The sequence below is a fragment of the Nicrophorus vespilloides genome, unplaced genomic scaffold, assembly GCF_001412225.1.
Source record: "Nicrophorus vespilloides isolate i.1.1-1 unplaced genomic scaffold, Nicve_v1.0, whole genome shotgun sequence".
NCBI lineage: Eukaryota > Metazoa > Arthropoda > Insecta > Coleoptera > Silphidae > Nicrophorus > Nicrophorus vespilloides.
Window position 1 is genome coordinate 317,592 of NW_017100087.1, and position 14,926 is coordinate 332,517.

At 32.2% G+C, this 14,926-nt stretch overlaps 3 protein-coding genes across 6 annotated transcripts in view; 2 read left to right on the forward strand and 1 right to left on the reverse strand.

Moving 5' to 3' along the window:
- Positions 1–1,854: 1,854 nt before the first annotated feature.
- On the reverse strand, positions 1,855–3,106 carry LOC108567307 (transmembrane protein 165). The gene is made up of 6 exons (XM_017927684.1): positions 2,904–3,106; positions 2,643–2,847; positions 2,410–2,585; positions 2,180–2,350; positions 2,017–2,122; positions 1,855–1,954 (listed from the first exon to the last, which is right to left on the reverse strand). The coding sequence occupies exons 1-6, from the start codon at positions 3,039–3,041 to the stop codon at positions 1,881–1,883; spliced, it is 870 nt and encodes a 289-aa protein (XP_017783173.1). The 5' UTR covers positions 3,042–3,106; the 3' UTR covers positions 1,855–1,880.
- Positions 3,107–3,363: 257 nt separating this feature from the next.
- Positions 3,364–6,924, forward strand: LOC108567308 (SWI/SNF-related matrix-associated actin-dependent regulator of chromatin subfamily E member 1-like). 3 transcript variants are annotated; one of them, XM_017927688.1, is made up of 10 exons: positions 3,365–3,607; positions 4,195–4,224; positions 4,621–4,661; positions 4,724–4,801; positions 4,859–5,141; positions 5,196–5,300; positions 5,357–5,631; positions 5,693–5,896; positions 5,949–6,636; positions 6,697–6,923. In XM_017927688.1, the coding sequence occupies exons 1-10, from the start codon at positions 3,544–3,546 to the stop codon at positions 6,741–6,743; spliced, it is 1,815 nt and encodes a 604-aa protein (XP_017783177.1). In that variant the 5' UTR covers positions 3,365–3,543; the 3' UTR covers positions 6,744–6,923. The 3 variants fall into 3 exon arrangements, with proteins under 3 accessions (XP_017783175.1, XP_017783177.1, XP_017783176.1); XM_017927687.1 differs by having other exon boundaries at positions 4,180–4,224; positions 6,697–6,922; XM_017927686.1 differs by lacking the exon at positions 4,195–4,224 and having other exon boundaries at positions 3,364–3,607; positions 4,859–5,300; positions 6,697–6,924.
- A 1,247-nt stretch (positions 6,925–8,171) lies between these two features.
- The window catches only part of LOC108567337, a 9,472-nt gene continuing 2,717 nt past the window's right edge, over positions 8,172–14,926 (forward strand). The window contains exons 1-6 of one of the 2 annotated variants that reach the window (XM_017927740.1): positions 8,172–9,494; positions 13,048–13,319; positions 13,410–13,611; positions 13,782–13,793; positions 14,364–14,583; positions 14,695–14,769. In XM_017927740.1, coding sequence (XP_017783229.1) covers positions 9,330–9,494; positions 13,048–13,319; positions 13,410–13,611; positions 13,782–13,793; positions 14,364–14,583; positions 14,695–14,769 — 946 coding nt within the window. In that variant the 5' untranslated portion in view covers positions 8,172–9,329. The remainder of the gene's footprint in view (positions 9,495–13,047; positions 13,320–13,409; positions 13,612–13,781; positions 13,794–14,363; positions 14,584–14,694; positions 14,770–14,926) is intronic. The other variant, XM_017927741.1, reaches the window with a different exon arrangement.

Sequence of the window (14,926 nt, forward strand, 5' to 3'; positions counted from 1 at the left end):
AAATGATATTTTTTTAAAATATAAATTTATTTAAATTGCAATTTTATGAATAAATATAGATAGAGAACGATACTTATTTGCAATAATAATATGCAGAAAGGCCAATGACCGAATTAAAAAAAGGATTATAAAAGTTTATTGCGTTCGTAAAATGAAATACAGATAGATGTTTCATTAGTTAAAACTATCGTAAATAATCTATTTTTTTTCTAGACAATTTTAAATCATCCAACATATATAAATCAGTAAACATATAATTGTAATTGTTTAGTGAAAGAGTAAACAAAGCAATTATTTTCTTCGTTCGTATTTTTTTCTGAACCATTAAAGTTTCTCTCAGTTAAAATTTTAATTTAATTAATTTTAAGTATTTCCTATTTACTTATTTCGTGAAATTACAACACACTAGTTTTTTTTTTAATTTATGTAAACTAATATTACATATTACGAGATTAGCAACAGCTTGAAAAGTGAACGCTGCCATTCGATCTGCAGAATAAGTGGGTCTTAACCAACTAGTTAAACTTGAATTAATTAATGACAATATATTTCTAGTCTTTATTATGATCTTCAACATGTTTAAATGTAAGAGATAAGTTTGAACATTTTGGTATATTACATTTAAGCGTTTGGTTTCTGTTCAACAAATGATTGTTAACACACCTTCATTAATTACATGTATATAATTTTCATTTACAAGTATAAATCTTCTTAGAGGATTCGGTGGAACATGTTTGGTTTTCTTGTTTAATGTTACACAATCTTCGCTTTTCATGGTACCTGGGTTCATCTAATACTAACGTATATAAATTATTAATCCAAAAATCGTTTATTTCAGCTTACAAAGCATCATCATTTAAATTTATAAACAAGAATAACTTATATCAAAGCATATGTAAATGTAGAACTCATTCAAATTTATAATGTAATTGTTCATTGGCATTTTCCATTTGATATTGACTACAAATAAATGATCAGTTTTATGTAAATAAAAATTTGTTAAAATCCACATGAATTCTATTTAGCGTAAATATGAATAATGCAACGCTAAAAGTATCACTTTTTAAAACTAATTGTTAAATCAGAATCATTTGCATTCAAATATATGCAATATGCTCGGATGTAATAAATTACTTTACAGTTTATATAATCATTTATTAATTATGCAACTGTAGTTTTGTCCTTTTTTATTATAGTTTAATTATATATTTGTGCATAATCAAAATGAAGTTTAATTTATATTTTGAAATCTGAAATAATGGTAAGGTTGTAGGTATTTAATTGATTACAATTACGTTTTTTAATTGGTTTAATTGAAGGTCATATGATGCACATTTTATGTAAACGCAGTGTACTTTTGTTTAAATAAAAGATTGTAAAGGTTTTGTTAAATCATTGAAATTTGCTTTAACATTGAAATAAATGTTCTACGTATTCACGTAGACAACAGAATAATGATTAAGTGCCACTTAAGTATATTATACTGCTTACCATATATGTACGCAAAATTTCAATAATATTGAGATGGACTCTTAGCAACATAAGTTCAAGGATGTGTAGGCTACATAATAGGATTAAACAATACGTATCGGTAAATGTTTTGCATTTAAAAAAAATAAATATACAAAGTATTGGACAAATATTTAGATATATTAGATTGTTCATTGAATTTCATTCGGTTCTAATAGTATCGTCTACAAAGTTCAAAATATATCACAGTTTTCTGGAACCGCAAATATATGTATGTACATTAATTACATGTATTAGAAAATAATAATAATAATAATAAAAAAAACAATTTTGTTGTGCCTACCAAACGGAATGCATCTAAGGCGGTCAATAAAAACTCCTAAATCGTGTTACGTAATAAATCGTTTCATTTATTCCCCATTCGGATCAAAAAACAAAGCAGAGAATGCAAACAGCAAAAATACGATTCCACCGATTATAGTTACTAGAACAAAAAATATTTCGTTAATGGCATCCGAACTTGCAATTCAGTCAATATAACTGTACCTGTTCTGACAGAAATTTTTTGGGCGATCATTCTGCCACCTAATACTGCAATTCCTGTACAAACCATGTGACCTAAAATGCCACCAATAATAACACCATACACGTCCTAAAAGGATTGTTAATTATCAATGAGCAAATTTTATATTTAAAGTATGTTTAAAACCTCTCTAGCTCCCAAAATAATTGTAGTTAATTGAGAACGGTCGCCCCATTCAGCCAAAAACGTTAGTGTAAAGGCTTGAATGAAAATTCGAGACACTGTTGATAAAATGCCTTGTTTTTTAATACGTTTTCCCCCGGTTTCTGGATCCGGAAGCATAGCTTCTTTTTCATACTAGAAATATTAGGAAATATATTACAATTAATTTATAATTAAGCCTTGAATAAAGAAACCTCCTCTTCCTTTTTCCTTAAATCAGATTGGACTTCCTCTAATTCTTCTTGTGCTCCTGCTGGAGACATATTAATACCTTCTTTTAGCATCTTCAAGCCAAATATAGCAAACAAGGCTGTGCTTATGTAAAATGTATATGCTCTTGGGATAACATTCACCAGCCACCCAAAAAGTGCTAGAAAATAAAAAAAAATGATTCTTGCACTGTGATTTTGTTTATTTGCTTGCATACCAGATAAAACTGTCATCAAAGCCAGAGCTCCGATAGCTCCAGCGAAAACTGTTAATCTGGGATGCTTCATTGCCATAATAGCAGCAATGAAAAATGTCTTATCTCCTATTTCTGAGACCAAGATCACTGATATAGAAGCTAAAAATGCATGAATAAAACCCAAGTTTTCTGTTGGCAATAGACTGGATGAGGAATCTGAAGATTTCTGCAATAAGTTCTCATATTATTAATAAGCATTGTATGATTATTACAAAGACTTACAATTGTAGGATCAATTTTATCCACAGTTTCCTGGACCTCATCTTGCGGTTCAACCTCACACAATATATTTGATACAAAGAAACTTATAATAATGGCAAGCTGTGAAACAGCACACAGTAAATATTTGCTTTTAATCATATTGATATATGTTATAAACAAATGTTATTCTTTTTTTTTTTTTCTTAAAAATATTATAAATGTGTTAATACTTATTACATATTTAACATTACAATTTTTAAATTACAAAACAGTGTTTTTGAATCCTACACGATAAAAAATACTTTTTTAACTAAACGAATTTGCGATATGCGTGCACATGACACGACTACTTGACACAATATTTTTTTTNNNNATTTATTATAGTTTTATTTAACTATAAGCCACAAAATGTAAGTAATACTTTGAGAATATTTTAGATTTCTTATGAGGATATTTCTGTGTTGGTTGTTATGTTGGTATTTCTGATGCCAACGAATTGCTAACTTCATTTATTTACATGATTGACGCTTGTGTTTTCAGAGTCAAGATAAATGTGTAATTCGCTAATTTGCAGTAATTGTTCAAATAATATTAAAAAAGTGTAATAAAATAAGTGAAATTGGAGGATAAGTTCCATAATTAGGAGTCGTGTGATGTCCTGATGGCACTACCAAATAATTACAAGCAAGTCTCGATGTCGATGGCCGGCCCACAGACGCCTAATCGTAAGAATTCACCTAAACTACTATTTATTATTATAAACATGTAACAGACGAATCCGAAGAATCCAGATTGTTATTTTGAAACGGGCCAACTTTGCAAGTTTATTTATATTTGTTATTTAATTGGCTGAGCATGTAAATATGATTTTATCAATACATTTATTAAATATATAACTTTTTCTACTGCTTTAAAAGTTTACAGTGTATTTTGATATATTTCTTCTTAAACCAGTTATTAATGCTTCTATTATTATTGTTATTGATGAGCCCTCTTGAGTAACTTGTGCTGCAGTGATTGTTTCTCTTTTTAGAGATTTTGTTGATATAGTTTTTATTCTATTTATTAAAACAAAAGCATGCAGACCTTTGACTGTATTACAATTATTTCTGTATCTAGTTTGTTGTGGAGGTTATTATATAATTTCTTGAGTAGTCTATTTGCAATTATCAAAATTTGTTTTGGAAAAATATATATAATAACTTTTACAATGAAGTATATATTTTTTTATTTATTATATTTTGAAATCTAGTAGAATTAGTGCAGATGATTTGCTTTGTTTGTGTTTGTTGTTCAGATTTGCTGTTCGCAGGTTCTCCGATGACTTTCAACATATTGAAAGGTAAACGCATTTTACACACTTCTTCCCTACTTAAAACTTACTATTTATTGCTCATTAAAAATCAACAATTAGATCTTCACATTAACACACTATATATACTTTGCTTAATTAAAGATACAATAATGATGAGCTCTTTTCACTTTAACTGCTTTGACATACATTTTGGTTTGAGAATAATAACCAGAATATAAATAAACATTAAAAATTATTTATAACTATGTGGTAAGTCCAATTTATTTTATTTTTCAGCTTTATATTTTTGTTTGATTGTTTGCATGCAATATTGTGTGTACCATATTATGTGTTTTCATGTGAAGCATTCAATGCCATATGTAATGTGCAAATCATATTATTATATCTTTTAATGTTTATATTTTTATTTTATTTCATATGTAGAACGACTTAGGGCATCTGGCAGTTCCAACTCCAATTCAGGGGTATGATACATATTGCATTTCAGTAAATAAAGAAACATAAATTATTGAAAAACAAATTGCAGAAGGAGACAAATCCATTTACTATAACACCAAGTGGTAATCCATCATTTCTACCACAAAAAGTTGGAAAAAATACTACAGTAATTTTAAAGGTTTTTCATTTCATATTTGTATGCTAATATTGAATATATTTTTAGAATGATTCTCGAACGCCAAAGCCACCGAAACCACCAGAAAAACCGCTTATGCCCTATATGAGATACAGCAGAAAAGTATGGGATCAAGTAAAGGCTCAGAATCCAGAGTTGAAGTTATGGGATATTGGAAAAATTATTGGTCAAATGTGGCGAGAGCTCCCAGAATCCGAGAAAAATGATTACGTAGAGGAATACGAATGCGAAAAGGCGGAATATGAAAAATCATTGAAAACTTATCACAATTCTCCAGCTTATTTAGCATATATATCTGCTAAAAACCGAGGTATTTACATTAGAATATTCGAATGTATTATCTTTAATAATCGTTTCTTTATAGCTGCGCAGGGAAATGATGATCGCGATACCCATGAGAGAACTAGAGATTCCGGAAAACAGGCTGCTGATCGGCGAATTGATATTCAGCCGGCGGAAGATGAAGATGGTATATATGAATATATTACATATAATTTCATATCATTATTAACTATTTACTTGTAGATCAAGATGATGGATATTCTGTAAAACATGTGGCCTACGCGAGATACTTACGAAATCATCGTTTAATTAATGAAATATTTTCTGACACGGTTGTTCCCGATGTTAGATCTGTGGTAACAACAGGCCGAATGCAAGTTTTGAAGCGACAGGTACAATCATTAACAATGCATCAGAAAAAGCTTGAAGCTGAATTACAACAAATCGAAGAGAAATTTGAAGCAAAAAAGAGGAAGTTCATAGAGAGCAGTGAACAATTTCAAGAGGAATTAAAAAAGGTATTTAATATTAAAATTAAATACTTTAGCAAACTATATTAACAATTAATTAACAATTTAGCATTGCAAGCCGGCCGTTGATGATGATACTTTCCAAAAGTTAGTCGATAGGCAATACGATTTATTAAGGAAAGAACGGATTAAGAGCCAAGAAGATCAGAAAACTAAAACTGAGGAACCTAGTACAAATGGAAATGAGACACCAGAGCCTAGCAATTCGAATAACACCAATAAAAATGGAACGGAAGAAAATCAGTCAACTGAAGTAAACAATTATATTTAATATGTACTTAAATATTAAAACATTATTCTCGTAGCCTGAAGTGCCCGAGGAGAAAGCGCCTCAAGAAGTTGTGAAGAAGGATTCTCCGCAACCTCAAGTGCCAGTGGCGAATGGAAGTTTTCCATCTGAAGAGAAACCTCCTGTTGAAGCTGAACCATCACCTCCAGTTTCTACTCCTCAATCGAACCAATCACCCACGCAGACACCTCCAGCAAATCCTCCACCTCCGACGGCAAACCATATGACGCCACACATACCTATTCCACAACATCTGCATGGTCCGCCACCTCCTAACACAGGAACTCCACCGTCACCGATGATGCCGCCTGCTCAATATCCTTACCAACAGTATGGACAAGGCAGTCCGCAGTCTGTTCCACTGCCACCGCGTCCTCCTCATCCTTCATATCCATCGTATCCTCAGCAGCAAGGATATCATCAGGGTCCCTATCCTCAGTATCCACCACCACCACCTCATGCTTACTATAATCAACCGTACCCACAATATCCGCCGCATCTTGCGTCAGGTATGAGGCATCCGCATCCATATCCACCATCTCATGGAGCACCGTCACCGGCTGGCGATAATCAAGATGGTCATCCTCCATCCATGTACGGACCCACGGCCGTGCCTTCAACTCCGACAACGGACGACAGATCTTCACAAGAATCTTCTGATAACAATACACCAGCTGATAATTCACCATCCGATGATAAACACGGTTTGTAAAGGAACGCATAGTTATTAATGAGTCGTAATAACATGAGTGTTTTGTTTTCAGAAAAAATGGAGACTGACAGTGCGGATAAAGATAAAAAGGATAATTAAAATAGCATTTCTTAACCCTTTGTGTATAGTTATCCTAATAATCTGAACAAAATATTTTTGTTCTATTACAATAGAAAGGGTTAGATATTCATGTTTTCACTTATACGTTCTTTTTTCTGTTTGTATAATACAATTATTTTCTTTTGTATGAAGAGCAAAAGAGGTTTTATATTAAAAATATACGAGGGTACTGTTTTGGTCTATCTTTACAATACATTACCTAATTTATTTTCATAACATTTTATATATTTCATGCTTTTAATTTTCAATTATTTATTAATATATATCCGCCGACCGGTATTGGTATTTTAAGCCAATAATTTTGCTGATGATGTTTATTATTTTAATGTTATAATTTTGTTATAATCAATTGCAGTTTAACATACTCAATTACAAAACAAATTGCTTAATATTTTCTTTTTAAATTCACAAGGATTAAAGATTTTTAGTTATAATTTTGTATTCATTATTTTACTAAACCTTCGATCAACCAATAAGCAGAATAATTCATAAAAATTACTACAAACAATTATCTATTTAACATTCTATAGAATTTTTTTGGTCCTGGGGCCTCTAGGCACGTACCTTATTGCCTTAATGGATAATCCGCCTGTGCTCATACAGATATTTAACAACCAATGTAAATAAAAGTTTTATCTTTACTCGTGTAAGTTTGATAGTGACAGAAAACTAATGTTTGAATAAAAATATTATTGATACGGGATTTTGAATATTGTAAGCACAAAGTTATATTTTTTATACTTTATAAATGTAGAGCTTCAAGATGAAAATTTTTAGAATCGCTGCGATGTTAAAAACAGTTTCTCTGGACCAATTTTTTAATCAGTAATTTCTTATCCGTTATGTCTATGGTTTCAAGTAATTTATTAATAATCTAATTGATTAATTCTACTAATTATAACGTTACATAACATATTGAATAGTAGAATGTTATTGACTAATTTTAAAATGGCTGTTTTAATAATTCCTGTTAGATGTTCCATAATAGCTTTCAACTCCACTCTAATTATTGTTACTGATAAAGACATAGTGATTGCGCCATTTGTCTTTTCTTCATATCATGTGGCAGGCCCGACGTTGGGAAAATAAACATTGTGTAAAAATTTATTATACAATAATTAGGTATAGAGATTCCGATAAAGCTTGTTTCGCAAAGTACAAATTACTTGGAATGTTAGTTTGGTTCATATACTGAGTGCCGGCTTATCACGCTACAAAATAAATATTGAATTAAATGGTGATGCTTGCAAAGGTCAATATTAAGTATTGAATTAGGTGCATTGTTTCATGCAGTTTAAGCATTCAAGATACACTCACTATAACCATTCAATGATATTTGATAGTAGTATGAATAATTGTAATATTATTGATTGCACCAAAAAGTACAGCTGGTTGCATTATCGTTTACGGTGTAGTGTTGCATACAGTTTAGGGGTATCGAGTCTGGAGCAAAACCAACTGATAAGTCTGTCAAGGATAATTGATTAGATTCGTTGGTGATTAATCAATCCTAGCCGTCTGATATCGGCGCCCCACGTTGCCAAATACACCCATCTCTCGATTTGCTGCACGTGCCATAAAACACTATACTTTTTGTTGTTGTTTTCCTTTCTTGTTTGTTTGTTCGAGGTGTTCCTCTCTTTCCCGACGATGGAGGGCAGCGTTCGAATGAGTGTGTAATGAGGTCAAACGTGAATGTAACTGTTTCGGGTGCGTCGGGCCCAGTGTGCAAGTTGGTGGAGGAAGCATAGTAGTGTGAATGGTTAGTTTGGTTTAGTTGGAGCCTGGCAAAGCGAAGTTCAGCGTGTACAGGAAGAGTGAATGGGTGAACGTTTGAGATTGAATGGATATGTTCATGGATCGGCGAAGAAGTTGAGAGTACAGAGACATAGACTACAATTTAATAAGTCTCCAACTGCCAGTTATTCAACAGCTGCTCTTCTGCCGCCTCTCTTAATCGATATTTAAATAGATAGAGTGTGTGTGCGTGCGGTGCAAGCGGGGGCGGGTGCGGAACGTATCCTTAATTGTATTGGACGAGCAGCGGGAGCAAAGGAGACGGAGAGGGAGTGGAGTGAGTGCGAGCAACAGCGGAGAGAAGGAAGAAGAAGAAGGACGCGGCTGAAAACATTCAATTAACAATGGTTTAATTAAAAACCGCGGTCCGGGCGTATTTAGTTTTATCTTCAGTCTTGAAGAAGGATTGCACTCCTGCAACATCGCTTATCCTCCTCCTAGCCGACTAGTATTCTTGCTGTTGGGTGCGTGAGCTGTGTGTGTGCGTCGCTCATTTTAATCGTCACTTTTTGATAACAACAATATACTGCGGCGGCGGCGACAACAACGGTCAAAATATCGTACTGTGCGGCAGTTGTTTGTTTTGCATGTATGCTTTCTCGTGCGGGGGAGTGCAGAATAACGGTGTGCATCAAGGTAAAAAGAGGTTCGCGGCGGATCGGCGTCTTTTAAGGTTATGTGCTGAATGCGAAAAACGGCACAAACAAAACGGCGAGACTCGAAGGAGGGTTGCTTCAGCTGAGGGCGAGAGCGGAGCCCCCTGCAATCATGAGCAGTTGGGCGGCAAGGATGCACCGAAGGGCGGCCACCTTCGGAAACGTCGTTACCTCTTGCGGTCATCCCTCAGGCCCCTATCCACGTCGTCTGGACAAAGTCAAATTCGGGGTTCCACTCGATGAGGTCTGCAAGAACGACATCCCAGGACCACTGCTAGTAAGGAAAACATATTTCATACAAATCTGACCACTACAACCCATCTTTCAACCATATACCTGTTCCAATTCCAAACTCTAAAGTACCCCCAATAAATCTCATAAACTTGCACTTTACAATACTTGACTTGAAACCACTTGTTAAGAACTTTATAACTGTAATAACAACTATATAGAATAACTTTTTAGCCTACAAAGTTGAGATTTTTAAAATAAAATAATGTTTCCTAAATGTTTTAAGCCTATTCGTCTCAAAGCGAATAATACGAGTAGAATTTGCGACATACATTTTTTAATTTTCGAACTATATAAATCAATGAATGACATTCATTCAAATGTAATTTGCATTTTCAATTGATTATCAAAATATTTACTTAAAATATGGTGATTACGGAGTTCCGTATACTTGAATTTGCATAAAGATAAATTAAGTAATGAGCTGTTAGGACTACCCAAAACATTACCCTATAATATAAATACATTACCAAATGAAAATCCGGGAAGTGCATTTAAAATGTTAAGTGTATTATTTTAATGAATTGTTGATTGTTTCCATTCACAATCAGCAAGTTAATAAATAATTATAAAACTTTAATTAGAGCTATAATGCTTTAGATTACATTTATATTTCATTTACATGAAATTTAATACATTAGCCAAATCACTATTAGTGATTAACATTTCAGTTAATAACAATTAGATTTAATTTAACTAATTAATATACATTTATTTATTTTAGTCATTAACTTAAAAAGAGTTTTGCTAAAATTTCATAAATTTAAATATTTGTAAGTATGTTTTTATAACATTACTATCGAATGTAATTAATTTTAGTATTTAAGTGATTAATTATGGATGTTTTTATTTGTTTTGGAAACTATTAGGTAAAATAATTATTCAAATATCAAAATAAGTATGTTTATCTTATGTAAATCACCATTTATGCAAACAAGAATGAAAGTAGTGTCTTAAATAAGTTGTTAATATGAAAATATTGTAACCCTTTTACTATTGATTAAAACAAATATTGTTTCTAGATACATAGGATTAGCAAATCTCCTTTTAATTATTCAATCATTGTCATTGTATTCACAGTTGTTTCAAAGTTATCATTACATCCGGAAAGATATTCAGTTCTCTGAATTTTAATAAGGGTTATTTTCAATATTTACTATTTACTTGAGACTTAAGCGATACAAAATTAACGAGCTATTAAAGGCGATATGCCGCCAGTTTCATGCACCGTATCTAATCTAAAGTATTCATTTTCATTAAACAAATAATTTTCCAATAATTACGTTTTCAATTAAGTTAATAATTGCGGTGTAGAAACCGTGTGCATTGCGATGAGACATGCACGTATTATCAATACACAATGTTTAACAAATATGTACTTGAAATTTGAGTCAGAGTACAGCCCACACTTTTACCTACAATTTGTTTAAACTTCATAAGGTAAGGTCAGTGATAGCGTTTTAAATTCATTTTGAAATGGAATATGTATAAATTGAAAATGATGTTTTTTTATTCCTATTCGTAAAAAATATTTAAAAAATATAGTGCATTTTTATATTGAAATGTTTCTCCTTGGAATAGGTGTTTATTATATATAATTTCTAGTTTATAATAACTAGAAAAAAACACTTATATAATAATCTCGTTAATCAGAAACGTCAAAGTTTATAGTCATAATTATCTTGGTAGTGAGTGATTAAAGTATTTAAGTATAATGTTTTTAATAACATATTATTTCCACTAATATTATAGTTAACGTTTGATAAGGCATGCATGATGGTTTACGCAACTTTTATCGCTATGTTTCGTTTTAATAACATACAATTGAATGCAATGTATGTAGCAGCATAAATATACGTTAATCTAAATATTTCATCAATGCGCTTTCTTTTTTAATTAATTAATTACAATCATGTCTTAATCATTCTTCATCAGTAGTAATGTTTTTTTCTGTTTTCATCATAGTTACTTACAATATGAAAAAAAAAACGAAATAATAGAGAAGAAATACTTTGATTTGAAAAGCAAGAATATTCCATGCACGCAATCAGCGTTTCGTAATGCATGAATGTGCGTTGCGTGTTTCCGTAATACGACAAAAACTCGCTTAGTAAAATTATGTTGCTATATACATTTAATATGTTTAGTTTATTAAGCGTTACGAAATACTTTTCAACAGTTGTTCCTTGTCAGAACTTGTCTCAGTAATTGAATACGATATCTGTGTTGTTTTTTTTTTGTTAAAGTTGTATCATCATAGCTTGATTCACTTTAATATTAAAAATATAGAGAAATTCTATACAACGAATTCAGCGTATAGAAAATTAATCACACGTACCGAAATATTACTTATCTCTTTTAGTATAAATGTATGAATTTACGTCCTTCTTGTTCAGTAATAAAAGGTCAATGCCTTTTATTTTACATTGTTTAAGTCGTGGTATATGTATGCCCATTGTTTGTGACTACTGTGTTTTATTATGCTTGAAAATAACATCCTAACATACATGGTTGATATATAATAAGTGTTACTTATTATGTGTTTAATTCGTTTGCTTTGCAGAAATATATAGAACGAATAACGTGTTATATAATATTCTGAAAACCGCGTGGTACTGGAAAATGAATGTTAAGTATGTTGGGGACATTGCAAAACGAGCGCAGTACTTTTATTATTATGAATCGAAGTATGTGTTACGTGATAAATAGTAGTAGCAAAGAATGCATAATCTATTTTTAAAAGCACGCTTGTTTATGAATTGAATATTCATGTGCGAGTGTGTTTTGTTAATTTTGAGGCCGACAGGTAATGCTGTTGTGATGCAATTACAATGCAAGAAGAAATGGAAAATACGATGTGTACAAAAATATTACGGCCTGACGAAACTTGGGTAGCGGCGGCTTGCGTTTCCTGCTTCTGCGAGTGCATGGACTGGAAACATTTAGAATGATTGCTATTACATTGTGCATTGGCATGAATTTTATGGTTTCTCGACTTTCTAAATAAATTTGTTAATTTATAACATCATTTCGGCTTGCTTTTTGCAATCTCGCCGCATCCGATTTAGAAGCTCAAACAAACCAGAACAATATCTAATCTCTATCCTAATGATTTTATAGTACTCGGATGATTGTTTTGTAATAAATTTGTTTTACATCATTCCTTGATCGTATTTATTCGTTCATGCTCTGAGAAACAAACAAAAATGAATCACGTGAAATATGAAATGTTTATTCAATGCCCGCAAAGGATATTTATGATTGATACCTATTTTGACTTAGTCAGGCATGCTATATGCATGCCAGTGCACAACAATTTTTATTATTGTGGTTTTGTTTGTTTACTGCTCTGCACATATTTTTGTTGTGCGTTACCAGAATATTAATTTGCAATATTATCATTATCCCTCCCCACCCCTCTGACTCAAATAAGTACACAATATTTGTGTTTCTTCGAAATGACACCTGATAATAATTCAACACTGATTGCAAGGATATATAAAGTATTTGTTTTTGATTTCTGTTGTCTTCTTTTTAAGGTATTAATATTGAAGCTGAATAAGGAAGCGCCGTACCGGAAGGACGTGTTTCGGGCACCCGGAAATCAAGGGGCCATGAAGAAGTTGACACACTTTCTGCAAACTGGACGGTTGATAAATATGGATAATTTTAGTGTGTACACTATTGCCAGTGTTCTGAAGAAGTTCCTCCGCAAAATTCCCGGCGGAGTTTTTGGCAAAGACATTGAGAATCGCTTTTTCGAAATCATTACTATGACAGACATACAGCAACAGCGCGACGAAATTCACAGGTATGGTATACTTCTTATTGAATACACCTTTGCAATTATGTAGAATATGCAAGTATGGTGAATAACATATTTATTTTTATTCGTTTTTAGGATAATAGCTTCTCTTCCTGATTATACGCAAAAGTTACTCGTTCTGCTTTTTGGGACGTTTCGAGTGATATCCGCAAATTCCGAGCGAGCTGGTACAGGAATGACGAGCGAAGCTCTAGGCGTAAGCGTAGCTCCAAGCTTCTTCCACACTTGCGTCAGCGATGGTAAAAATGCCAAGATGGAAGATGTAATGAGATTTAAGGTAATATACACTCAATGTATTTACACTTTTGCATGCAAACATTACATTGAAAGAAAACAATACGAAAACCATACACATTTACATGCGCAAAGAGCTTTTTATACAATTTACATACAAAGTTAGCTGTACAATGCTTTTTATTCTCTATTCCTCTTTCTGCAAACACGCAGGCTGAAGTTAATGTAAGTAATTTTAATAATTTACATAATTACTTGATTTAGTTTAACAAAAATATAAGCTCAGAGACTTTATGTTAGGCAATTCCACATACGTCAGAGTAAGGTGGTAAAACCGATATCAGAATTGCTTAGTTTAGTGCAGTGGTCCTCAACTTCGGTTGATTGCATCCCGGGGTTTCCATAAAATGAAATAATTTTAAATTTTCTGTAATGATAAAACTTTCTTCTCTATGAAAGTTTTTTTTAATTATACAATTATTTTTGGAATGATGAAATATTACAAATACTCTGAATAAAATAATTAAATCGATTTTAAATTTGCGAAATATAATGAACTGTATGTTGTTTTCTTTTGTTTAATCTTTTGTAAATTTGAGTATTTTATAATTAATTGAATCGTAGCTATAGGAAAGTCGGTTTTGCAGCCCACGAGGGGTGCATACACCGCAGTTTAAGGACCATCTGGTTAGAATATAATGATAGGACATAGTTTTATTCTTTTCATTTTGTTAGTAGATTTTTGCAATTTTTGTTTTTCTGTTTTGGTGTGGTGTGTGTGTTGCGCTCATGTAGGTAGCGACTAGGGTGATGAAGCATCTGATTGAGGAGTTTGCGACGTCCGACCTCTTCGGCCGGGAAAATTACGAATTTTATGCACGTGTCACGGGCCGCGTGCTGCGCGTACAAGGCGAATGGATCTGCTCCTTCCAATATCCTCCAGCCCCCGCATCGGAGGGTGGAAAAGCTCAGGTTTTCGGCAATCAGTTCGGACCGCTTGATCAGTATTTATTGGGTACGTATCACAAATAGTTTTCACTCAGTCTCACGCCATATCTTCTTTTCTATATATATATATCTATTTATAATTTGTGTGATACCACAATTGACTGACTGATTTTCTTAGGATTCTCCATGGAAGTCGAGAAAACATGGTTACAATGTGAATGCGACAGGTGGCGTTCCAAATACAGTCTTGAAGGTAATAATAGAGAACCCATTGAGTTGTAGTATTTTCTTCTTTTTGCATACTAAAAATATGAAACGATATAATTCCATTTATTACTTTTTTTAGTATTTTTTTTTTGTTTGTTTAATGTTTTTTTTTATAATTATTGTAGTATTATTTAAATATACAC